Below are 26,467 nucleotides of genomic sequence, written 5' to 3'. Positions count from 1 at the left end.
AAAGCTGGCCATAGACTGTTCGAATCTTGGGCAGTTCAGCAGTGACCGGCTGAGATTCGAACAACATATGGGCAGACTGATGGTACTCAAGTTGATCAATCAATCAACTTGGGTACAACCAGCATGTTGGATTTTTCATGCGATTATTGCCAGTGGATATACTAGTTAGCAATAATCGTTGTGTGTACTCCCGGCCGGGACGGTTTGCTCCACGGGAGGGATTCAGTCAGTGTTGATTGGTTGCAGAAAAGAAAATTGCTCCATCTATGGCCAACATTGGTGTCAATATTTTCTGTTGCACTTGGTTTGAATAAACAAGTTTTTAAAAATAAATAAATAAATCTACCAGCTTATTGGTTATTGGATCCCGTGGTTATAGATTTTGATTGCTATAGGATGGCACATTTGTGTGATCAAGTAAAGTTGCACATATTTTCTATTATGCTGGGTGTCAGTTGAAATGATTACACAGTTGCCTAAAGCACTTTAAAAGTATTGAAGTGCTTCGGGTTTGTACAAATGTGAGAAGGAATCAATGCTATCCACACCTATCTCTTTGTTTATATAAATACAAATCAATAACTTAAAGAGGAACTCCTGTCACCCAATGCAATGTTTTTTATTTTTTTCTGCTTTCTCCTTTTGCTTTGTCCTTTGGGTTGTACTCAAGAAAAAATACACCCCCAGCAAATCCATTATGTCTGGTGTTCGCTGCATGCTGCTGCACTCTGGGTCCCACACTGACCTCTTCTCTTCTTGTGTCATCAAGGGTCGGCTGTCTCTTCCGTTTTTTTGCAGTGTTGAAACCTCACGGTGCATGCACAGTGTGGTGTAGACCAGGGCTGCTGTTAGAAATCACGGGACCCCATACAGCCTATCTGACAGGGCCTCCTCCCTTGCCAAAACTGACTGAGGACAAAGATTTATCATTCCCTTTCTCTACAGCCTCAGCTGCACAGATGATTCAATAGGAAATGCGCTGAGGCTTCCTGCTCATTCACAAATTGAAGCATAGTAAACACGGTTAAACATCTTGCGAGTCGCATCGTTTTTCCTGGCCAAGAGCACCCACATTACGATGGAGTGGTGGTCTGTCCAGAGCGGTGCCCATATTCCTGGTATGGTAAGTCGCTGTCCCCCCCTCTACTGGAGTGTTTTGGGGTGGACGTGGGCACCTCCCTGGGGCGGTGGGATCCCCAGGTTCCCCTCCTTCACCCCAGCCCCTCTAAAATTTTGGTGGTCACTGTGGGTCTTTCGCCCCCCCTCCCCTGGGTGAGGTTATGAGCTGGCTGTTGCCACATGCTCCTTAGGGGGGCTGGTTGGAGTTGCTGCTAACCGCATTTTTCCTGGCGCGTATTGGGGGGGGGGTGTGAGCAGGGTTCCCTGCCACCCTGGGGGTCGATGACTGGGGCAGGGATGTCCTCTGGGCTCCCTGCGGCAGTTGTTGGGCTGGGGGAGCTGAAAGTTTAGCATCCGCTGGTACGCGCCTCACCCGGCTGGATCCGGCCGATAATTTAGGCCGTGGCTTTGCGGCCTCCTAGTCGCAAACTATGTGATACGGCCCCTGGGGGGGGTGGCTGAAGCCACTGCCTCCCGTTTGGGCATCCACTGCCCCTGGGTACTTGGCTCCGCTGGGGCTCGCGTACAAATGGCCAGGTGCCCACAAAAATATAGGATGCGGCTTGCAGCCTGCTAGACCATGCGGCCGTGTCGGGTGCCCCCCTGGAAGGTGTGGCCTTGTGGGGGCCGCATAATTTTTTAATGACAGCCTTGCCACCATTGTGTTGAGCACATGCCCCTTTTAGTGCTGCGGGACCATCAGGGTACCCTGCCTGTGCGTCCGTGTCACGGCGGGCGGCTCCCTTTTTAAGAGAGCTATTTCCTATTATGCCCTCTATGCAGGGCTCAAAGGGCGACCCCCCTTGTTTTTTTGCGGGGTCCAGTAGGTGGTTCATTTGTGGGCCCTTGGTCGGCGTCCCCTTTTGCAGGATCGCAGTTGGCGGCCTCCCCTGATATGTTTTCCAGGTGAGCTTAGTATATAGTGACTCTACTTGGTCTGCGTCTAAGCACCCTGAGTGTTTAGATAGTGAGGATGATTCCTCTGCTCCTCTAGCCACGCATGAAAAGGTGCTGGTGGATGCACTGTTTGTGTCACTGCGTGACACTTAAAATGGAGGTTGCTGTTGATGCTGCCTCGGTGGCGCCGGACCCTTTTGGCACCCACAGGCCCTCCAAAGCAGTGAGGGTGTTCCCTTTTCCGTTTACTTTGACAACATTGTCACAAAACTGCGGGGTTGCAGTGGTTCCTAAGCGCTTTTTGCTTGCAGTGTCCTTATGAGAATTAACTGCGTTTAAAGGTGGACAGTCCCACCTGTAGTGGACTCGTCGGTTTCCAGGTTAAATAAAGCTACCTTCATTCCGGTTGAGGAGTCCCCGGCCTTTAACCACTTTCAGACTGCCCACGTCCGTTTTACTGCGTCAGGACGGCCCTTCTGCGTGAAACTATGTAGGTCTATGTCGGTCGCGCGCCTGCAGCTAGGGGGCGACTCGGCAGCGGGGACTCTGATGCAGGGGGCAGGCGGCTCCGATTGCCTTCTGGCACCCGCGATCACGTGGGTGCCAGAACGCAGTCCGTGAACAAAATCAAACAGTGCAATACTTGGTGAATGAACCACAAGTCCCAGCAGAGATGTGATGGGTAGGAGGCCTTTTCCCAACGTAGATGGAAATCGGAAAAAGCACCTGTGAGTAGGATGGAAAAAATGGCTGCTTACCAGAAATCAGTGGCCCCCAAACTAATGGGTAGACCATATGCACAATGAACACACAGATGATGCAATCAGTAATGATCAATCCTCATATCAGCCACCAATAGGACAGGCCATATATGTGACAGGAGATGTGGGTAGGGGCAGTTGGATGCACCAAATTTAGCTCCTCATAATATACACCACAAGTGCCAAGTCGGTTCCAGACATGACGTCACCACGCCCCCTTGGACGCTGGCTTTGCATTGTGAACGCGGGACGCCGCGGTTTACCTTCTTGTCTGTTGTGTTTGACATGCACAGTTTATCCGGACGTTTGTAAGTGATTTTTTTACCAAAGGGTTTATTTTAATCCAAGCAGTATTACGCTATGTGTTCCTTCTATCTCCCCTTTATACCTACGGCTTGGCACTTGTGGTGTATATTATGTCTTAATGTTAGCATTGTACACTATTTTTGTGATTGATCCTTCTATATGGTATCACAGGCCTCTGTGATCATTTCACAAGCCCAACCCCCATACAGTTAGAAACACGCCCCTATGTACACATTTAACCCCTTGATCACCCACAGTGTTAACCCCTTCCCTGCCAGTGTCATTATTACAGTAACAGTGCATATTTTTAGTGTCAAAAATGTCAGTTAGGGGTCCGATCTGTCTGCTGCAATGTCACAGTCCCGCTAAAAATCGCAGATCACCGCCATTACTAGTAAAAAAAAAAAAAAAACTATAAAAATGTCATAAATCAGTAGACGCGATAACTTTTGCGCAAACCAATCAAATGCACTTATTGCAATTTTTTTCTTTTTTTTTTTTTCTACCAAAAATATGTAGCAGAAAACAAATTGGCCTAAAATGTTAACAAATTTTGATTTTTAATTTTTTTTTGGGAATGTTCTATAGCAGAAAGTGAAAAATATTATTTTTTTTTTTTTTTTTTCAGAATTGTCGCTCTTTTTTTGTTTATAGCGCAAAAAATAAAAATCGCAGAGGTGATCAAATACCACCAAAAGAAAGCTCTATTTGTGGGAAAAAAAGGACATCAATTTTATTTGGGTACAGCGTTGCAAAACCGCGCAATTGTTCGATAAATTACTGCAGTGCCGAATTGCAAAATATGGCCTGGTCATTACCGGGAAAAATATTCCGGTCTAGAAGTGGTTAAATATCCAGCTGATAGGAGGGAGGAGGCTCTGGCCTGCCATATGTTCGCTGTGGCTGGTTCGGCACCTAGGCTGGTATTCACTATTGCCCTGGTGTAGCAAGTCCTGAGAGTGGGCTAAACGTTTACGTCGGGACCTGGAGGGGAAACAGCTTCCCACTGTCTTGCGGATCAGTTGGTCCAGGGGCTACAGTTTATCTGTGATGCCTCTTTGGATGCACCTCCTTTGCTTTCTAGGCTGTCTGTATAACCAGTGGTCCTTCGGCTTATTATCTGGCTGAAATACCTAAGAAAGGCCTCTGATCTCCCCCTTGTAGGGGATTGCCTGTCTGGAGCTTCCTTGGATGACATTGTTATGGGTCTCGCAGGGGGAAAGAATACTCTTCTTCCGGCTACCAAGGGCAAGGAGCCCCGTCGTAGACGTGGGCCATTCTCCTTAGCTCATAAGAGGTTTTTTTCGTCCCTAAGGGTCTCAAGACAAGGGATCAAAAGTCAGGGCCTCCACTTGAGGTTCCAAGAGGACCTGGTCTGGCAAGCCACGAGCGGGCTCTTCCAGACCTGCGGACAAGGCTGCCTCTGCATGAAGAGGCGCCCTCACCCGTATCTGGGGTAGGGGGACATCTTCGCTGGTTTCCGGATCCATGGACCTCCCTGGTGTAGGACGCGTAGGTCCACAAAGTTATTTGGTCAGGCTACGAGATCGAGTTCGTTCTTATCCTCCGGAAAGGTTCTTCCCTTCCAACCTGCACTTGTCTCCAGATCACTTGCGGGTCTCTTTGGGGTAGTGCAAGACTTGTTCCTTCAAGCGGTGATTGTTCCGATTTTGGAACATTTTCAGGGATTTTTTACTCCAACCTCTTTACAGTCTCCCAGAAAGAAGGGCAAGGTGCATCCAATTCTGGACCTCAAGGGGCTTAACTGCTTGTGCGAGTACAGAATTTCCATGTGGAGTCCATTCACACGGTAGTGGTATCCTTATGTCAGGGGGATTTCATATTCTATTACCATCAAGGACTCCTACCTGCACATTCTAATATGTGCCGGTCACCAACGCTTCCTTTGTTTTGCCATGGGCGAGGAGCATTATGAGTTTGTGGCGTGGACCTTTGGTTTCGCCTCAACTCCTCGGGTCTTCACAAGTGTTGGCTGGCATTGTTTGAATCAGCGGGGGATCACAGTACTGGGATACCTGGACGATCATCTTCTGCGAGCAGAGTCTCTAACTGCTCTGATGGACAACTGGAGATTGCTCTGTGAACTCTGAGGGAGTTTGGTTGGATTCTGTGCCCTCAGGAGTCTGCTGTGGGTTTGACTCTGGACTCGGCCTCAGCCAGCGTATTTCTTCCTCTGGAAAAACTCCAGATATTGCAGGAGGCAATTTAGCTTCTGTTGTTCAGCAGACAGTAATCCCTCCGGGCTTGCATGTGGGTGCTGGGCCTGATGGTGTCCTCCCTCGAGGTAGTCTGTTTGCACAGTTCCACACGAGATCTCTGCTAAAGAGATTCTGGTGAAATGGGACAAGGATCCACGGTCTCCACAGGTGGCTTCGTTCTATGGCATTTCGACAGGGAAAATCCTTTCTCCCCCTGTACTGGATGGTTGTCGCCACAGATGCCAGCCTGTCAGGGTGGGGAGGCGTCCTCAGTACAGATGTGCTCAGGGTGTCTGGACTCTGGCAGAGTCCAGGCTGCTGATTAATATATTGGAAATCCGAGCGATTAGTGTTTGTCTGGCTCATTGGACAATTCGTCTTCAGGGGTGTCCGGTACGAATTCATTTGGACAATGCCACGGCCATGGTTTATGTCAGTCACCATGGGGGTACAAGTAGTGTCCTGGCAGCTCGGTAAGTAGCCGGCATTCTAAGGTGGGCTGACCGATTGGTTCCAGCCCTCTCAAATTTCTGCCACGACTCCTGTGCAGGTAGCAGAAGGGATTCCATCCAGACTGACCTCGCCGGTCTTGGTACACCGATTGGGTACGGCTGGTCACCAATGCTCCTTGGGACAGCAGATCCTACCTGAGAGGAAGTCCCCAAGGACCGATCTTCCATTCTGCTTTACAGTCACTGGCTTTGACGGTTTGGCTGTTGGAACGGCAGGTGCTGAAGGTTAGCTTTTTCTACAGCGTAGCTTTTCCTACGCTGTTGAAAGCTAGTAAATCTACTTCTAGGAAGATCTCCTATCGTACGTGGAAGACATACATTGCATGGTGTGAGTCTCTTAGGGTTCATCCTTGCTCCTTCTCGGTGGATCGGATATTAAGCTTCCTTCAAGGGGGGGTTTAACAGAAATTGGCCTTGAGTACCATCAAGGGCCAGGTATCAGCTTTGGCGGTCTTTTTCCAAAGACCTTTTGTCCTCTCACATACCTTTTTTTTATTCAGGGTGTCCTACATTTGGTTTCTTCAGTGCAGGCTCCAGTGCCACCCTGGGATCTTAATGTGGTGCTTTCAGCTGTACAGGTGCCTCCCTTTGAAAATATTCGGGAGGTTTCCCTGCTTGCGCTGCCCCAGAAGGTGGCCTTTTATGGGGGCTATCACCTCTGCACGCAGGGTGTCAAAACTGGCAGCGTTATCCTGTTGTTCACCTTATGGTGGTTCACAAGGGTAAGGTGGTGCTTCACCCCTGTCCGTCATTCCTTCCTAAGTGTAAGATTCTGGTACCTCTGGTACCCTTAATTTCCATTCTCTTTCAATATGCATCCCACCTTTCTAATTAGGTGGTACGCATACACCTTTAAGACGGATGACGTCATCGCCGAGCGCCGCTCTGAGGGGCTATTTCAACCGCCGGCGTTCTCTCTCACGTTGTTCGTTCAATGTGCCTGTGCCTGTGCTTATGTGCCTGTGTGTCTACATGCTTACAAGCTTGTCTCCCTGCCGGAACCTCCAGCTATTTGCTTTTACCTGGAACAGACCGGAACCTCGCTACTGATCCCTGTATCTCGCTACCGGATCACTCCCTCACTACTGGACCCCTCTACTACTAACCTTACTAGTGATAAGTACCCCACAGGGGAATCCTCCATAACCTAACTTACACTACCTACCTCTGCTCATTAAGGACTGTTACTATCTATGCATACTAATTCTATCATCTGCACTGTTACATAGATTGCTAGCTCTTGAGTCTACTACCATCTATCCTTGCACTGGGTTAGCCTATCCTGTATTTGTCATCTGCTGTCCTTACCACCTGTTACCATACTCGATTACTAACCTATCTGCACTCTACCTAAATACCATCTAACACTCTCCTGAACATTTCTATCAAGTGCTTACCATCTCTGTCACTGTTCACACCTGTCCCTTCAGCACATCACCTTCATACTATCATATACATCCTATCACTCCAGGAACATCTTATTGAGTGTGTGTATATCTGTATGCTGAAGCTGACGGGCCCACAGTGATGAGTCTGGAGAGTTGGATCTGGTTATTCAACACATCTCTACATGACTACTGAGTGGAGATTCTGCAGCTGCAAATCCAGCCTACTACAAAAACGCAGGAGCGTTACACTAAGGTGGTCTCTGACTGTCATTTGAATGAAGAGATTGTGTTGCCTTCCCTGTGTCCCAGGCAAAACATCTGAAGGAAATTGCCTTGCATGCCTTGGATGTGGTCTGGGCAATTAGGGTGTACCTGACAGCTACGGAGTCTTTTAGGAAGTCAGACTCTCTATTTGTGCTCACGGGCGGACCTCACAAAGGGTTGTCCGCTTCTTCTGCAACCATTTCCAGATGGATCAGACAGACGGTGGTTCAGGCCTGTTGCATCAGGGGTCAGTTTCCTCCTTTTCCTGTCGAGGAGCATTCTAAAAGGGCACTTAGTGTCTCTTGGGCTTCCGTCATAAAGCGTCGGTGACTCAGGTTTGCAAGGCGGCCACCTGATCGTTGGTGCGCACTTTTACAACATTTTTATAAAGTGGATGTGTTGGATTCTGCGGATGCTTTATTTGGCCACAAGGTTTTGCTGGCTGGTGCTGTTTATGGGCTGTGCTCCATGTTACCTGGTTGGCTATGGTTAGCCTTGGGAATTTTTTCCCACCCCTCATGTTTAACACTGCTTTGGGACGTCCCAATGGTTAAGAAGAATCAGGAGCTGTATCCGTCCATGAACAAAAGAGAGGGATTTTTGACTTACCGTAAAATCCATTTCTCTGATATTCATTGATAGACACAGTACCAACCCCTCTGTGGAGTTGGCTTTCTTCTGACACTGCTTGTAACAAAACTGCCTATAGCTGAGAGTGGGTGGGTGTTTACCCCCTGGAACTGCCCATAGGTGTAGTCAAGTTTTTTCCTGCCTAGTGTCCTACTCCTGTAGGGGGCAGTATAACCTAATGGTTAAGAAGAATCAAGAGCTGTGTCTGGCAATGAACATCAGAGAAATGTATTTTACAATAAGTCAAAAATCCCATTTTTCCGCATGAGAAATCGCACGATAATTGAGGCAAAAACCGCACTGCATTTAGGGGTGCCATTGATAAAAATGCCACCTGAACCTGCATTTTGCGATTGTAGTGCATTTTGACATCACAAGCAGAATCCCAACGATTCTGCTACGATCCCAAAACGCTTGTGTGTGAATGGGGCCTTATTCAGGTGTATGGGCTTAGTGAAGTGAGCCTGACCTGCTTCCTATAGGCCTACAGTACATTTCCTTGGGTTTGGAGTCTGCCTCCCTTTTTTCTGATGAAATCTAGAAGTGCTTTAACTTTGGGAAGAGACATTCACTGTTGTGGTTGGACAGGCCTTTTGATGGAAAAATACCAACTTTGCATGTACACACCACTGTTCTCTGAGAGCCACAAATTCCCCTTTAGAGGTTGTAAACCGAAATATATATATATATTTTTTTTAACCCTTAAAGAGAAACACATAATGAGCTAGTATGCATTGCATACTAGCTCATTATGAAATGCTTACCTTAGAACGAGCCCCGCCGTGCCGCCCGCTTACCTCTATGACACTATGTGCGATAACCAACCTAACCAAACTAGACATATTAAAGATATTCCACAAAGAGCGCGGAACAAAAGGGGTTAAGTGGTTGGTTTCTAATGTAGGCAGAGAGACAATAATGATAATTTCCTAATGATTTAATTAATAGTATCATATTAGCATGTATAATTACACTGACATGCAGGTATTAAAGAGGTGGTAAACCCAATTTTTTTTTTCACCCTGAAAGAGAAACACATAATGAGCTAGTATGCATCGCATACTAGCTCACTATGAAATACCTTAGAACGATCCCCCACTGTGCCACCCGCTTACCTCTATGACGGGCGTCATGTTCAGTCGCCCGTCTTCCGGGATCGCGGCATCCAGCCATCTGATTGGCCGGAGCCGCGGTGACGTCACTCCCGCGTGCGGGAGCCGACGGTCACGGCACGGGGCTCTGAAGGAATGGCACGAGCGGCCATTCCTTCAGAGCCCATGCGCCTGTGACGTCACTGGCTGCATGTAAGGTAAATATCTCCTAAACGGTACATGTTTAGGAGATATTTACAGTACCTATAGGTAAGCCTTATCATAGGCTTACCTATAGGTACAAGTTGCAGAGGAGGGTTTACTTCCTCTTTAAACTCTGGAAAACACAGGAAACAAGAGCAGAGGTGGTTCACAAGGAGAAGTACCTAAAAGCATAATGGAAATGTCAATTGCACATTTTGTTGAACTATAATCATGCCAGTACCACATTTCTATATTTTGATCAGGATTTATGATTTCTAACCTCGTTTTAAATAATATATTTTTTGCAGAAGATGAAGACTTCAGTGTTTTACTCAGAGCACTACAAGGTATGCTGTTGTTTTCTTTTTATAATCTGTTTCTATATACACATGCAGCACTATGTATGCTTCTAAAGGCCCGTACACACGTAGCGATTGTCGGCCGTAAATATTCGGCCACTGACCGATCGGCCGATTTTCGGCTTGTTAGTATGATGCTTCCGACAACCGACTGCAAATTTTCAGCCGAACAGAATCTGGTGTGCAGGCTATAAAATTTTTGTTGCCCAACACCAGAACGGCCGATTGTTCCTCAGTCAGTACAGAATTCGGCCGACAAACCGCAGATGAGCAAGACTGGGCATGCTCAGAGAAGAAAAAACACACGGAAAGTTAACCATCACATGACATCACTTCTGCAGTCGGCTGTTGTTGGCCGACAAAATTCGTGTGCAGTCTTTAGCACTTTTCAACCGACAGGACAGCACCGGACAAAAGACGGCCGATCGTTCGGCCGACAATCGGTACGTGTGTACGGGGCTTTAGTCAATAAAGAAAACCTTTCCTGAAACATGGTTAATAGCAGTGCCCCTTTGTGACTATGCTACTTGCCTTGCTGTTAATCTGAGGCTTTGGCTTTAATACGTTGTGAATCACTGACTGGAAACATCCTGTGCATTTTAGTAAAGCCAGAATATAGGCAACTCCTTATCTGCATATTAATTCTGAGATAGTGACCCAAACTATTGAAGTCAGAAAATCATTATGACAGCCAGACAACTAGCATTTACAGTTTACAGGTTAACACTGGTAGCCTCAATGTTTATATCAGAAAATGACCATAAACCTATTTTTACCTATTTTCCCTTTTAGCTGTATGATGTAAATATTAAGATTTATATATTTTATGTAATTTGTAAAGGTTATATAAGCTTTGTGGTTACTACTCCGCTTATTAATATGAAAGGATAACTACTTGTAGTACAGTTTTCTCTAAACTCCCCACTACCTCCTAAGACCCATGTGTGGAATAGCAAATCCAGACCAGAAGACTTTCAATAAAAAGGTTGTACAGCTCCAAGAGGGCTGCGCAACAAACAAATATAGAGGAGTGGAGACAGCTAAGTATAAGAATTGCAGGGGAGAGGGAAATATTTCAAGGATAACACTGTTCAGGGTAATTTCCAATTGTTAACCCTTCTATTGCAACAAGTTAATGGCAGTATATTCCTTATATTATTTATTTTATAACTGTTTTGTGAGGAAACCTTTGTCAATGAGGGAAAGAACTGCCCATGCTGTTTTTTTCATAATCAGTAAAGATTATTGGTTCCTCCAGGCACCCATAGCTTGAGATTATGAAAGTAGAACTAGAGGTAGAACAATCCTTTTCTTTGGATAGAGTGGCCCTCGGACCTCAGCAGTCCATAGTGGGAACATTGGTTAGGAATAATGGCACTGATCTTCACCAGCCACATGTTCCCAGTTTCATATGGTCTTCTGCAGCATGTCTCTAGGCCAAAAATGTAGGATGTGCACCATCTGTGATTATCATTTCCTCTATTAGGTCTGCAGTCTGGTAGTCTTCTCAAGCATTACATGTATTGATATTATGTGCAACCCTTTGGTGATGTCAGGGTGTGCAGTTGAGGCCCCCTGTAGCCCAAAAATTGAGTTAAAACCACTGTCAAGTTTTTATTGCTTTCTGGGTCTCCATCAGGGAGATTCACTCCCAATGTAACCATTAATGAAAGTTAGGGTAAACACAAAATTATGACTTGCCACCATGACATGAGTAGAGGGGAATTCTTTCATTGGGGACATTTGGTCATGTGACAGCTAAAATGTGATCTCTCTCCCATTCAAAATATGTCTCACTTTCTTTTGAGTATACAGGACAAGAAGTAAAGGGAAATCTCCAGGTAGCAGATAGCTAAAGAGAACTGACTGTGGTTTTAGCCCTCCACTACTAAATCAAACATGATGAGAGAAAAAAAAGTTTTGGCTTTAGCTTTTCTTTAATGGGTACATCAGACAGATGTAAAAAGAAACTATTAATTATGTCATGTGTTTGATAAAACACCATAAATGTATTTGTTTTGGATAACCCAAACTACAGCCACACCACATTGGGTGCTGCCCAGAGAAAGACTAAATATGAAACCACCACAATCCCCTTGAGAAAGCAATGCCCTAAACCCCAAAAATCAAAAATCCTGCATAATGCAAATTATGCAGGTGCCCACTGAAATGTAGATACCAGTTAAAACTGGTGTATAAAACAACAAGCTCATACAAGTAAGAGTAATAACACTATAAATTGATTGCACTTGGAAACCTATCTGGGGAGAATCTGGGTTTTATAATTTTACCACAAGTGTATGTAAAATAACACAAGTAGTAGGCCCTTTACTCACAGGGCAGATCTGCTCGGCGGACTCTACTTGGTCAGTGGGGATCGCTCTGTTGATCCCCGCTGAGCAGGCGGATGACAGATCCGTCTCCGCTCACTGTGCAGAGATGGACCTGTCAGAGTCCCGCTGTGTGGTTATGAGTAAGCAGTCCTCTGTATCGTAAACAAAAAAACTGACCTAAATCAGTAAGTCAGCGCTCGCTGTTCCACAATGTAACAATCCCCATAAATGGTGAAAGAAATGGAATAATGATCCAAAGATGGGATACAAACAAATCAATGATGGGAGTACATAAACCTCATCTGTGAGCGAAGTCCTTCTTCAGTCATGTAGTGATCACAATGGTGACAGTTCCTTGTTGTGGATGGTCATAAGGTCCAGATCAGGGTATATAGGGTGTATATTGTGCAGGCAGCTCCTCAAGAGGTAGGGAACCCTCCAAGCATGCAGCAGGAAAAAAGAACAAGGGCACCAGGTCACAATAGAGAATAAACAGATGACAATTTATTGTAGCAACTTACATGTTAAAAACAACGGTCCAGAGTACAACCAGTCGGACGTGAATCAGCAGTACCCGCAGTAGGACACGTAAGGGATGATCAAATCTAGGAGCCTACTTGACAGTCCTGTGTTGTGTGGCAGTGACTCAGTTCCAGGTGCCGGCTGATGCTGTAGATGGTGTAGGCTCCCTGGATGGGCAGCCTCGCAGATGTCCGTATGCAGCGGGGCCGGCAAGGGCGATAACCCGGAACCGGAAGTAGCGTGGACGACCTGTCGGTTCCTCCACGGATTCCGACAGGGATCAAAGGCCTGGATAGAACGTGGAGGCCGCAACGTCGTTTCGGAGGTCCTCCTCCTTCATCAGGCAGGCCCGCCCCTCCACCAGAGAACACTTATATGGGGAACACAGAGAAACCTATTGAGTGAATGGTGACTGTGATTGGCCGCAATAAGAATTAAAAGAAACCATCAAAATGGAAAAAGAGAGCCCCATCTATGGACTTCACAAATGACTATTGCACAGGCATGACACTTATAGACATAATAGAGAGCGCCAGAGGCGTAACTAGAACCTTCAGGGCCCTGATGCAAGAAACCATGAAGGGCCCCCCAGACCCCTGGCCGGGGCCCTTCCCTTCAAGCCTGGGGCTCTTCCCACTAATCCTGGGGCTCTTTACTCTTGTTGCATGGCCTTTTATTCTGGTCCCGCAGCAGTGTCCTTTCACAAGTTCTGCAGTGGGCCCCCTTCCTGCAGTCTTGAGGCCTCCCCACAGTGGTGCAATGCCAGGGCCCGGTCGCAAGTGTGACCTTTGAGATCCTGGAAGTTCACCCACTGGTTTGCTATTGGGCCCCCTGGAGCATGGGGCCCGGTAGCAATTGCAACCCCTGCAACCCCTGTAGTTACGCCCCTGGAGAGCGCTGTATATCTCTATGCTTAGCGAATACCAAAGATATGAATTAAATGAATTTACATTAAAAAGGCATAATTAATGCTTATTAAAAGAGAAGGCAAACCCCCAACCTGTGTACCACAGGCGCGGGGGCTTCCTGTCAGGTGTCTCTGAACCCGTCTCTGAATAAAAGGTTGTATAAAAATTACCTGGATAAAAGCTGTTGGTGAAATAAATAAATATAGATATAGATAGCGCCTTAACTTGTAACAGCCCTATTGGTTGGTGACCAAAATATGTGTGTGGGACAATTGACCACCATGACATGAGATGTACCAACTGAGGCATAAAAAACTGTGCTGCAAATAAAGATACTAGCAAAGGGCCTTTTAAAAATAGTACTGATAAAGGAAATTGACTAAATGACCAAAGATGACAAACACGTCAACAATGTCTAGAATGCTCATTTTAGGATCGTATTGATCTCAAGCTCCTCATTTAACCCCCCAGGGGCCAAGGAATTAAGGGTAAAAATCCAGAAGGTTTCCCTATGGCAGAGGGTCCTCTGTATCGTGAAACGCGTCAACCTATTGCATGTCTTTGATGCACTGTCTGTATGGATGTATTCATGAGGAATAAATGACAGTTCTGATTTCATCTACTTCTGAGTGCGGTCCATTCTCTTTGGTTTTGAGACATTTTCTGGATGGCGGATCTGACCAGCACCGGAGTGCTTTATCTCACCTAAGCGGCTACCCTCTTCAGCCTGTACAGAGTCCCGCTGTCCTCTATGGGGAGATCTGATAAAAAAAGGACAGCATGTCTGTTTTTATCCTTTCCGATCCGACCCGCTTGATGGATGGTGAACGTATCGCCACCTGCCTGTTTAAAGCAGATTATGTCGGCTCTGATGACAGATGGGTGTCAGCAGACACATCACCTCTGACATCCACCTCTACAAAGAGTAGAATGGGTGGCTCAATCAGGTCCGCCTGAAAAACAGACAGGCGGACATGATCGGTCCAATTCTGTGAAAGGGGGCGTATTTACAATGATAGCCAAACTCAAATGTTGATAAAGTATCCACTACATTTATATACTAAACACATCTTTAAACCTCCTAACCAATATTGTACAACTATCAAATAACCAACTGACCCTCAGTACCTCACTGGTCAATAGTCATGGCAGTAAAATTGTTAACCTCACCAATCCCCTGTATTGGTACTCATGCTAATGGCAGTAAAAGTTTTACCCTCTCATTCCTCTCTCCCACAATTGATAACTTACCTGTTCATGCTCTCCCACGTGGCTTTCTCTCCAGGCTGGGACTTTACTGTGGGTGGAGATAACTCCGCTCACAGTACAGTATCCCTTTCAGTGCAAGCAGTAGAACATACCAGAGCACTCCACTGTCCTGCATTCGCTGTCACTCTGTCGACTACTTGGTGCCTAACAGACCGCAGAGGGTCGGTGGGCGTCGAGTTGGGTACCAGGGAAGTGGAGAATTGGCCATTTATCTTTGCTCTCTAGATGTGTTCCTGAAGCCAATTTTTCATCTATCTATCTATCTATATATATATATATATATATATATATATATATATATATATACACAGTTCCTAGTGTTTGAGATACATTGTGGAATGCTTGAGCAAGGTCCAGTTAAACCACTGAACTTTTAAAATACTACGCACTTCCTTCCTCATAGGACATGAATAAGTTGGTCTGACAAGAATTATATTTATTAAAGCCATGATGGTTGATAATTATGATAGCATTTTCAGAGACAAACTCTTGAATATAGTCCCTTACAATACCCTCAAAACTTTGCAGACTATTAATTCTTGGCTGACTGGTCTGTAATCTCTTGGTATACATCTCAAATGTTCTGGAATGACCAACTCAAAGTGCAGATCTCAACCCAAAACCGAATTTGTGGCAAGATTTGAAACAGGCTGTTTTTACATTCAAATAATGTTTATTGATTTTTATTATTTAGGATTTGTATAGCACCAAAGGTTTGGGCAACACTTTACAAAATGAAGAGAGACAGCACAGTTACAATACCAATCACCTCAAGAGGGATCAGAGTGCCCTGCTCATTAGAGAGATAAAGCAACTGTTCTGCAAAGTATTTGTGAACATACAGTAGAATAACAAAGACACAATTTCATGCAGATTAATACTTCCTTATCCTTTACATTACAAAAGGGAGAAAGAGTAGGAATGTGTATATAAAACAAGGAGGCACTGAAAGCAGTATAGGAGTAGGATTGGGCATAGACATGATTTGGTCTATTTCTGTTCATCAGTTGAAAAAAAGAATGCGATTTAGTTCTCTATAACAATAAAATCTGTAAACTTCCAAAATTGTTGAATATTTTTGATAGGCACTGTTTACCTGGAGTTCTTCTTTCAGAGATGATTTTTTTCGTCTAAAGCTTTTCTTGTTGCTTTGTTCATCCATGTTAAGTCTTCTGCTTTAATGTGTTCTGTGTTTCTTTTTTTGTTATAGACTATGATGAGTTCATCAGCAATGGAAGCACTCTTCCTTCCCTTGTTTGCGTTATTACAGGTAACCGTTACTTTTTAAAGTGAAAGTGAAGTTGAAAAGCTTGCTGGGTTGCATGCCTGGCCCTTCCTATTCCTGCTTCCTGAGACTAATTATTTGGCCATTGGGGTTGCCTATTACAGTAAAGGGGCAATAGTCTTCAAGTGGAACCAAACTCTCCTTTTAGGTACACTTTAATCTTTTAACCGCTTGCCGACCCTATACAGTACATATATGGGGGCAAGGCGGCTCTCCTGTGCTAGCTCATGTACCTAGCACGTGATCTGCATTGGACTAGGGAGCGCCCCTGCCTGTGCTGTAGCCTGTACCTGCAGCACAAACCAATCAGCGGGTGCCAGCTGCTGATTGGTTGCCGGCACCTGACGATCCGCTCCGGAGATTACCGAAGAGAGCCCTGTGTAGGTAAACAAACACAGGGCTCTCTTCTGACAGCTGGAATGTGCTGTTTTTTACTTCCTGCAAAGCACATTGCTTAGTAAAAACAACTCACACAGTAAAACACGTTGACCACACAGTTAACCCCTTGATCACCCTAGATGTCAACCCCTTCCATACCAGTGTCATTACTACAGGGACTGTGCACTGATCACTGTATTGGTGTCACTGACTCACAAAAAAGTGTCAGTTAGGTGTCTGATTTGTTCTCTGCAATATCCCAGTCCCGCTAGAAGTGGCTGATCACCGCCATTACAAGAAAAAAAATAAAAAAAAAATTCCATAAATATATCCCATAGTTTTTGGAAGCTATAACTTTTGTGCAAACCAATCAATATACGCTTATTGGGATTTAAAAAAAATAAATAAATATGTAGCCAAATTCGTTTTGCCCTAAATTTATGAAGAAATTCGATTTTTTTTTTTTTTTTATTGGATGGGTTTTATAGCAGAAAGTAAAATAGATTGTTTGTTTTTCAAAATTGTTGGTCTTTTTTTTTTTTTTGTTTTATAGCGCAAACAAAAAAGAGAGCTCGATTTGTGGGGAAAAAGGCCATAAACTTTTTATTTGGGTACACGACCGCGCAATAGTCAGTTAAAGTAACGCAGTGCCGTATCGCAAAAATGGCCTGGTTATGAAGGGGGTAAACATACAATGTTAGGCTTGCATACAATTTTAGTAATTGGGTTTAGATTTTTGTCAAGGGTGCCTATATAGAAATAAATGTTGTTGGGCATGGAGGAATGGTGTTACTGCCCACTGACTGAAGCCATTTTTTACTAAGAGGAGCTCACTATATGCTAATGGAGTGTTAGTGGAATGGAGTTGTAGTTCTCACTATGAATAGGGAACTGAGATGAATCCGCTTCTATTAGTTCAAGCAACATCAAACCATCTCTACATTCTCTAGGTAATGGTATGTGAAGTAAAAACATCTGCAGAAAAAGCAGACTAAATGTTGCTTCCAATAGCACATTCTTGCATTCAATTTTACTTAAATAATCCAATGACACAATGAGGCTGATTTACTAAAACTGGAGAGTGCAAAATCTGGTGCAGCTTTGCACAGAAACATTTTGTCAAAACTCAATTGAACAAGCTGATTGGCTACCATGCAGAGCTGCACCAGATTTTGTACTCCCTAGTTTTAGTAAGTCAACCCTATTGGTTGAAGTGTGCATAAAAGGACTTTACAATTAGTCGTAATTTAGGAAAGCATGATGTCCTAATATTGCCCTGATTGCAGTTTGTTTTTCACAATCCTGTTTTCTTTGTTGTTCACCTTCAGGAAAAGGTCCTTTGAAGGAATATTATTGTAAGTTAATAAAAGAGCTGCAGTTTCAAAACATCCAGATATGTACACCATGGTTAGAAGCTGAAGACTATCCTGTTTTACTTGGTAAGACAAGTAGCATTATTCTCATGACTGGTGTAATTTAAAGGGTTGTATAGACAAATCTATTCTCTTTAGATTAGGAGCTAATATAGAATTCATAGTTGTGCATTTAAAGAGGATCTTTCAAGTGTAGTTAAACAGGTCAGGGCAATCTACCACCATTAGTATATAAACCGCTGATAGTGGGTTGATTTTGATCCACACTTTTTTGTTACTTTGTTAGACGTTGCTAGGAAAAATATATATAAATAAATAAGTAAATATATTTATATATATATAATCTCTAACCACATCAATTTAGACTAAATGACAGTTACTGAGAGGAATACAGAGAGTAACAGCTATCGTTGGTTTCCTACTGAAAATGCAAAGTCTTTTGATATAATGGTTTTCCAACATCTTCAGTACTTTCTGAGTCACTGACACGGACATTCATGCCATTAGCAGCTAGGTCAGTTACTCTGAAATCTGTGAAGTCAAAGAATCAGCATGACTGCCAGGCAAACTAGCTATTTTTTTTCTCAACGAAATTAGAAAAGTGCTGACATGAAAAACTCTTCAGGTGTCAATAGTTGGAATACTCCACCCCATAGTAAAAGCTGGCCTTACAGTTAAAAAAAAACAAAACAAATACTTAGATATGTCATATTATTCATAGGCAGGATTAACACTTTCAAGGCCAACTGCCATGGGTCTGTTACAGGGGGCAGTGGAAGGAGGAAAACAATCTGGCAGTTATTTTACATGGTCTGTTGTAGCAGTGAGCTTTTCTACATGTATGTGTATCGATATTGTTTGGGCCTCCTGATCCCCCGCATTTCATTTTAGACCTATGTGAGCCTAATGCCCTGTACACACGTGCAGATTATCTGAAGACTTTTGTCTTCAGATTTACCTTTTCTATGTAGTGCAAGGGCCTGCCGGATTGCATACAAATTGAAAGTGTTTAGGTTTGACCTCATATTATATGGTTTTGGTAAGTCTACAGACAAAAGTCTTCAGATAATCTGCACGTGTGTACGGGGCATTAGACTGCTGTAGAGGCAAACAAATGTATAATTATATGAAAAAAATGTAGTGTTACTGAATCAACAGTAAAAGAGAATGGGACTAAAGAAAGTCTCTGCATCTCTTTACATGAATACATAAGGAGTCTGCATAGAGACTCCTCATCCATTCATAAACTGACAGTCTGAAATAGTAAACTCTTAGTTCACTATTATCAGCTGTCAGTTGACATAGGAGCCGTCGGTAGCGATGGCTGCCTAGGTCCACTGTAGAGAAAACACATTTACCAAGCCCCCAGAGCCCCATATTTACCAGAAACCCACCCCTCTTCCTCCTGACAGCTGTAGCTCAGTGCAGGTCAGCAGCGGTAGGGGAAGGAGGGATGCCGCCAGAGCAGCATAGATGGATCAGGGGTGCAGGGACCGGTATGGGGGGGGGGGGGGTGATCAGACTGGCAGGGGGGGCAAACTTTGATCCCCTCCAAGTCCCAGCAGTACCTGTAGCCAGCAGGAGTGGCAGAGGAGGGATGCTGGCTTCTAAAGGCAGCTGCAGGGGACCTGGTGGGGGGCATCAGTGCTGGGGGGCAAGAAGGGGAATTAAGGGGATAGAAAAGGAGAGTGGGGGGAGCAGTTTTAGGTGACAGGGAGCTGGCAGGAGGTGAAGAGGCTGGGGACAGGGAAGCAGCATGGGGGGGCAGTCACATTTTAGGTTAATAACTCTGATCAGCAGATTGTAATCCTCTGATCAGAGTTAAATAGTTTTTCAGCAGAGTCTGCTGAACAATTCTGTTTTAAGTTCACGGTCATTGAAGTGACCATGAGCTTATAGGAGAGGGAGAAATTAGGTCCATACGGTTAGTGCTGTAGGTCCGTACACCGTACGGATCTGGCAGTAAAAGGGTAAAGTGTTACTAAACCCAGAATCTATATTTCTCTTACGTCCTCCGACAGTCGCCGCCCCCTTCCAAGTCCTCACCAATGGGTATTGACCTTTGCTCCGTAGGAGTAGCTAGGCAACAAGAATTGTTAATACAAAAGCTTTTAGCATAGACACACCCCTAGGGGCTGTCCCCTCAGTCAATACCTCCCTGCACCAGCATTCCCAACTCAGTTTGATCTTGCCTAGCTTAGGAGTAGCTGGCTTTCCTGTGCTGGGGCTCAGTCTCAGCCTTCTACCCTTTATTTGATTTTATTTCAAGTATTTTTTCTCTTTTCCTTGCTAGCTGTTATTTTGTCAGCATTAGTTTAGGGATCTTCTGATGAAGAATCATCATGCGGAGCTGGGTCTCGGACTGGCCGCCCTGGATCCCAGGGCTGAGAGCCAGATGGATCCCCAGCCTGCCATCGAGCGTTCAGCTTAGGTTTTACCCTGGCACATTGAGTGCAAGCTCTTCAGGCGAGCCAGGGGGAGAAACATCAACCCCCTCCACCTCTGCCTCCCCCCTCGGACCCCTCAAGGTCCAAAGATGAGCGGGACCCCGAGAAGGGTACGCCAGCCACAGCAGCCACATCGCCCTCTGAATCAGAGGAAATGGATAACCTGGCCCTTTTTGCGGATCGTTCAGCCAACAGCATCTGCACCTGAGACACTAAGGAAGCCACTACAGTGGTCAGATCGGCCCCCTCGGGGGGGGGGGGGGGAAAGCAGCCCCCTGGTCCCCCACCAGGGTGGGGGGAAACTTGCTATCCTGAGAATCCATGCCCCAGTACAGAAAAGTAATAAAGGTACTGGCCCTTTAATACCACGGCGAGCGCAGCCCACCGCACACTGCTGTATGCACTGACCCCGCAGGGATAGACAATACTGAGCAAGGAGTGACAGGACTGTTCGCTGCAGGGATGCTGCCTGTGAGGTGGCTACCTCACTGGACGCCATGACTGCGGTCCACAAGCGTCCTGGCTGCGGCACTCCCTGTCTGCCTTGATAGTGGTTTGTTGCTGGAGACGGCTCCCCACGCCATCTGGTACGGTAAGCACCTTCTGTGTGGGGACCTTCTGTATGGGTGTCAGTCTGTGGCTGTGTAGTACCCTTCATGTCTGTGTAACTGCGGGCTCCCTGTCAGATCCCTGTGTGGCTGCACTGCCTGTGGGCTGCGAGGGGGGGCCATCCTGCTCTGCTGTTTATTATGCTCTGGATGCAGTTTTTGTGTGCAGACATGTGTGTGAGCGGCGGTCGCTGCGGCGATCCGCCATTTTTTTTCTTTGCCTAACTACTGTGACCGGCCCTGTCCCTATGCAGCGCCGTGTTTTGGCGCCATTCGCCGCCATTTTGGCGGGCGGTGCTCATCCATGCACATGGCGGCGCCATTTTATTGTAGCCTTCTCCCCCGGCCGAGCGGCCATTTTGCCGGAGCCTTCAATAGGCTATATCAGTCAGCCAGCATTGCATCACTTCCTCTTTCTCTGGGAACAGCGATCGGTGGCAGCAGTCTGGTGTGCTCTCTCCAGGTTTTTACCTTCTTGTCCTGTCACTCCTTGCTCAGTATTGTCTATCCCTGCGGGGTCAGTGCATACAGCAGTGTGCGGTGGGCTGCGCTCGCCGTGGTATTAAAGGGCCAGTACCTTTATTACTTTTCTGTACTGGGGCATGGATTCTCAGGATAGCAAGTTTCCCCCCGCCCTGGTGGGGGACCAGGGGGCTGCTTCCCCCCCCCCCCCCGAGGGGGCCGATCTGACCACTGTAGTGGCTTCCTTAGTGTCTCAGGTGCAGATGCTGTTGGCTGAACGATCCGCAAAAAGGGCCAGGTTATCCATTTCCTCTGATTCAGAGGGCGATGTGGCTGCTGTGGCTGGCATACCCTTCTCGGGGTCCCGCTCATCTTTGGACCTTGTGGGGTCCGAGGGGGGAGGCAGAGGTGGAGGGGGTTGATGTTTCTCCCCCTGGCTCGCCTGAAGAGCTTGCACTCATGAATGAGCTAATTGCTTCCATAAAGGATACCTTGCACCTGGAGGATGAGCCTACTCCTCCTGCTAGGGTGTCTTCTTTTGGAACACAGAGGACTCGCAAATCGGCGCAGGTTTTTCCCTGCCCTGCTGAATTTCACCATACGGTTAATGAACAGTGGCGCAATTTAAAGAAGCCCTTTACTGTGCCAAATAAGTTTAAACTGCTTTATCCGTTTGCGCCTGCCACCGACGAGCGTTGGTGTGTGGCGCCTCCGGTGGATCACGCGGTGGCCGTGTTGAACAAAGCTACTGCGGTGCCTTCTGAGGATACCCCGGTTTTCCGGGACCCTACGGACAGGAGAATTGAGTCTCTTGCCCGTCATGCCTATATGGTGGCTGGTTCTATGCTGAAGCCTATTTTTGCTTCCATTATGGCGGCACAGGCTGTTGCTGATTGGACTAAGATGCTCAGGCGCACCTTGGTGGCTGACTCAGCTTCACCTACCACGTTGGCTATGGTGGACCAGATCCATCAGGGTGTCATGTACTTGTGCGATGCGGACTTGAATTTAGCTCCCATGGCTGTGCGCCTGTCCAGCGTGGCGATACTGAATCGTCGTCTGATTTGGCTGAAGAATTGGTCGGTCGACCAATCTTCTCGCAAGACGCTGGCGGATTTTCCCTACGCGGGGTCTCGACTTTTTGGCGAGGCTTTGGATACCTTGATAAAAGGGGTTACGGGGGGGCAAGAGTACTCTCCTGCCCCAGTCCAATAAGCATAAGTCCTTCCGTGGTAAACGGAATTCCTCGTCTAGGCCCTCTCAGGGGTCCTTTCGTGCCTTTCGGTCACAGTCCAAGGGCAAGCCCTTCAAGGGCCAAGGCTCCCAGAAGAAGCCGTGGGCGGGGAAACAGAAGTCCGGCCAGTCCGGTTCAACTTCCCATACCACTTTCGCCTGAAGGGGCGCCCTCACCCGTTTCTGGGGTGGGGGGACGTCTGCGCGGTTTCCTACAACCTTGGTTGACCCGCATTCGGGACAGATGGGTTCAGGAAATCGTTCGGTCTGGTTACAAGATCGAATTTCTCTCTCGGCCGGCGGGCAGATTTTTTCCCTCAAATCTTCAGCTGCCCCCGGAGCGCTTGCAGGATTTGCACCTGGCGGTGTGGGACCTGCGGGCCCAGGGGGTGGTGGTGCCGGTGCCTCATCGGGACAGATTTCGGGGGTTTTACTCCAATCTGTTCACTGTGCCCAGAAAGGAGGGCAAAGTGCGTCCGATTCTGGACTTGAAAGCTCTGAACCGCTTTGTACGGGTTCGCAAGTTTCGCATGGAATCCCTGCGCTCAGTGGTGGCTGCCCTGAGTCCGGGGGAATTCATGGCCTCCATCGATCTGAAGGATGCGTACCTACACATCCCCATTTTCGAGGGTCACCAGAGGTACCTTCGATTCGCCATTGCGGAGGATCACTACAAATTCGTGGCGTTACCTTTCGGTCTCGCTTCGGCTCCGCGGGTTTTTACCAAAGTGCTCGCCCCGGTTCTGGCCCTGTTGCGAGCACAGGGCATTGCTGTCTTGGGGTATCTGGATGATATCCTGATAAGGTCAAACGCCAGTCAGAGCCTGGTGACGACCTATCCGCCACGATGCGGACACTGCAGGAGTTCGGTTGGACTATAAACATTCCGAAGTCGACTCTGTGTCCTTCGGTTCGTCTTCCCTACCTGGGAATGATTCTGGACTCTGTCCAAGCAAAGGTCTTCCTGCCGGAGGACAAGCTTCAGACTCTTCAGGACGAGGTCGGGTCCCTCAAGGACAACCGGAACTCGTCTCTCTGGGCATGCATGAGATGTCTAGGTTTAATGGCCTCGTCTTTCGAGGCGATCCCCTTTGCCCAGTTTCACACGCGGAGTCTTCAAGCGGAGATTCTGACCGAGTGGGACGGGCGGCCGCAATCCCTGGATCTGCGGATCTCGTTGAGCCACAGCACCAGAAGGGATCTTCTGTGGTGGCTCCAGTCCCCGGCGGTGTCGGGGGGGCAAGTCTTTTCGTCCATTATCGTGGACGGTGCTCACCACGGATGCCAGCCTGTCGGGTTGGGGTGGTGTTCTGTCTGCCCAGGGAACTTGGTCGAAGGAGGAGTTCTCCCTTCCGATCAACATTCTGGAATTGAGGGCGATAAAGCTTTGCCTTCTGAGATGGACGGACCGGCTTCGGGGCCGTCCAGTTCGGATTCAGACGGACAATGCCACCGCGGTGGCCTACATCAACCATCAAGGGGGCACCAGGAGTGCCCGAGCGGCTCGGGAAGTAGCCGACATTCTGTCTTGGGCCGAGACGCACGTCCCGGCGATAACGGCAGTTCACATTCCGGGGGTGGAGAACTGGCAGGCGGACTATCTGAGTCACCAGACCCTGGACCAGGGAGAATGGTCCCTTCACCCGGATGTCTTCCAGATGTTGTGCGCGAAGTGGGGTTCCCCGGATGTGGACCTGTTCGCGTCTCGTCTGAACAACAAGGTGGAAAGGTTCGTGGCAAGGACGCGCGATCCTCGGGCAGACGCCTCAGACGCGTTAGTGGCGCCCTGGCATCAGTATCGTCTGATGTATGCCTTTCCACCGATTCAACTGCTGTCCAGGCTTCTTCGCAGGTTAGCCTCGGAACCGCACACGGTGATTCTGGTGGCGCCGGACTGGCCTCGCCGGTCTTGGTATGCAGACCTGGTAAATCTGGCAGTCGACGCTCCGTGGCGTCTGCCACTTCGAGAAGACCTCCTGTCTCAAGGGCCGATATTCCATCCTGCTTTACAGTCGCTGGCTTTAACGGCCTGGCTGTTGAAAGCCAGGTCCTGAAGGATAGGGGTCTCTCCCCTGAGGTCATTCCCACTTTGATCAAGGCTAGAAAAGCCTCTTCGGGGAAGATTTACTACCGTACTTGGAAGGCGTATTTTGCCTGGTGTGAGTCCAGGGGGTATTCCCCTCGCTCATACTCGGTGTCGAGAGTGTTGGCTTTCCTTCAAACGGGAGTGGACCAGCGTTTGGCATTGGCCACGATTAAGGGTCAGATTTCTGTGCTGGCTGTTCTCTTTCAACGCCCTGTGGCGTCTAATTCATTGGTTAGCACCTTTGTTCAGGGGGTGCGACATTTGGCCCCTCCTAGGAGGGAACCTTTACCTCCATGGGACTTGAACTTGGTTCTGTCCGTGTTGCAACAGGCTCCCTTTGAAAAGATCAGGGAGATCTCGTTGTCTCTGTTGTCCAAGAAGGTTGCCTTCTTGGTGGCGATCACTTCGGCTCGCAGGGTGTCGGAGCTGGCGGCTTTGTCCTGCAACTCTCCCTACCTGGTGGTCCACAAGGATAAGGTAGTCCTGCGGCCTAACCCATCTTTTCTTCCGAAAAGGATCTCGGAATTTCACCTGAATGAAGACATTGTCTTGCCTTCGCTCTGCGCGAAGCCTAAGCATCCGAAGGAGGTTGCCTTACATTCCTTGGATGTTGTCCGGGCGATCAGGGTTTACCTGTCGTCCACTAAGTCTTTTCGCAAGTCAGATTACCTCTTTGTCCTTCCTGAGGGACCTCGGAAGGGCATGGCGGTGTCGGCTGCGACCATCGCCAAATGGATCAGACAGATCATTGAACAAGCCTATGCCTTGAAGGGGAAGGTTCCTCCCTTCCCTGTGAAGGCTCACTCTACCAGGTCTTTGAGTACGTCTTGGGCTTACCGTCATCAGGCTTCTGTGGCCCAGGTGTGTAAGGCGGCGACTTGGTCGTCCGTTCACACCTTCTCAAAGTTCTATAAGGTGGATGTTCAGGCATGATGCCTCCTTTGGCCGTAAAGTTCTCAGTGCGGCAGTTTCTTAGGGACCCTTGTTTTTGTGGGCCCTTGGTTATTGGGGTGTTTTACCCCTGGGTTACTTGTTTTCCTGGGTTGTTGCTCCTGTTGAGCAAACTTTCCTGTTGCCCAGTTGGTTCTCTTACTGTGGTAAGGTTCCTTTCTCTGATGTGGGTACTGCGTTGCCTTTCTACGGTTGCGTCTCCCACCCCTCATGTCTACACTGCTTTGGGACGTCCCATTGGTGAGGACTTGGAAGGGGGCGGCGACTGTCGGAGGACGTAAGAGAAAACTGAATTTTTGTAAAATCTTACCATAAAATTCCTTTCTCTGAGTCCTCCGACAGTCGCCGCCCCCCCCCCCCCCCCCCGCCCCTCTTTTGGGGTTTTTGTGTACTCTTACTGCTATGCTACCAAACTGAGTTGGGAATGCTGGTGCAGGGAGGTATTGACTGAGGGGACAGCCCCTAGGGGTGTGTCTATGCTAAAAGCTTTTGTATTAACAATTCTTGTTGCCTAGCTACTCCTACGGAGCAAAGGTCAATACCCATTGGTGAGGACTTGGAAGGGGGCGGCGACTGTCGGAGGACTCAGAGAAAGGAATTTTATGGTAAGATTTTACAAAAATTCAGTTTTTTCACTATATCTGGTCTTCCACAGTACACAGAACGTGGAAATTATTGGCAATTTTTTTTTAGTGAATATTAACTGCTAAATACCTTTTCTAATTAGCGGTATATAACAATCATGTGACTTGTATCAGTCTCTGCTTAAAGCTTGTAGGAGGAGTTTTCATTCTCCCATGATCCTCTGTCTGGGCAGTGCTGATTGGCCCTGTGCTGATTACATGCACTCCCCCAAAAAAAA

The 26,467-nt window shown here is 47.2% G+C and overlaps 1 protein-coding gene across 1 annotated transcript in view; it reads left to right on the top strand.

The window, feature by feature from the left end:
* The window catches only part of ALG1 (ALG1 chitobiosyldiphosphodolichol beta-mannosyltransferase), a 66,813-nt gene that overhangs the window by 25,078 nt on the left and 15,268 nt on the right, over positions 1-26,467 (top strand). The window contains exons 8-10 of the mRNA XM_082261385.1: positions 9,700-9,738; positions 15,993-16,052; positions 17,774-17,884. Of these exons, the coding sequence (XP_082117511.1) occupies positions 9,700-9,738; positions 15,993-16,052; positions 17,774-17,884 (210 nt within the window). The remainder of the gene's footprint in view (positions 1-9,699; positions 9,739-15,992; positions 16,053-17,773; positions 17,885-26,467) is intronic.

Source organism: Pelophylax lessonae, assembly GCF_965119305.1.
Source record: "Pelophylax lessonae genome assembly, chromosome: 6".
In the NCBI taxonomy this organism is placed as follows: Eukaryota; Metazoa; Chordata; class Amphibia; order Anura; family Ranidae; genus Pelophylax; species Pelophylax lessonae.
Note: the sequence above shows the minus strand (reverse complement) of the source record. Positions and strands in the feature narration are given on the sequence as shown.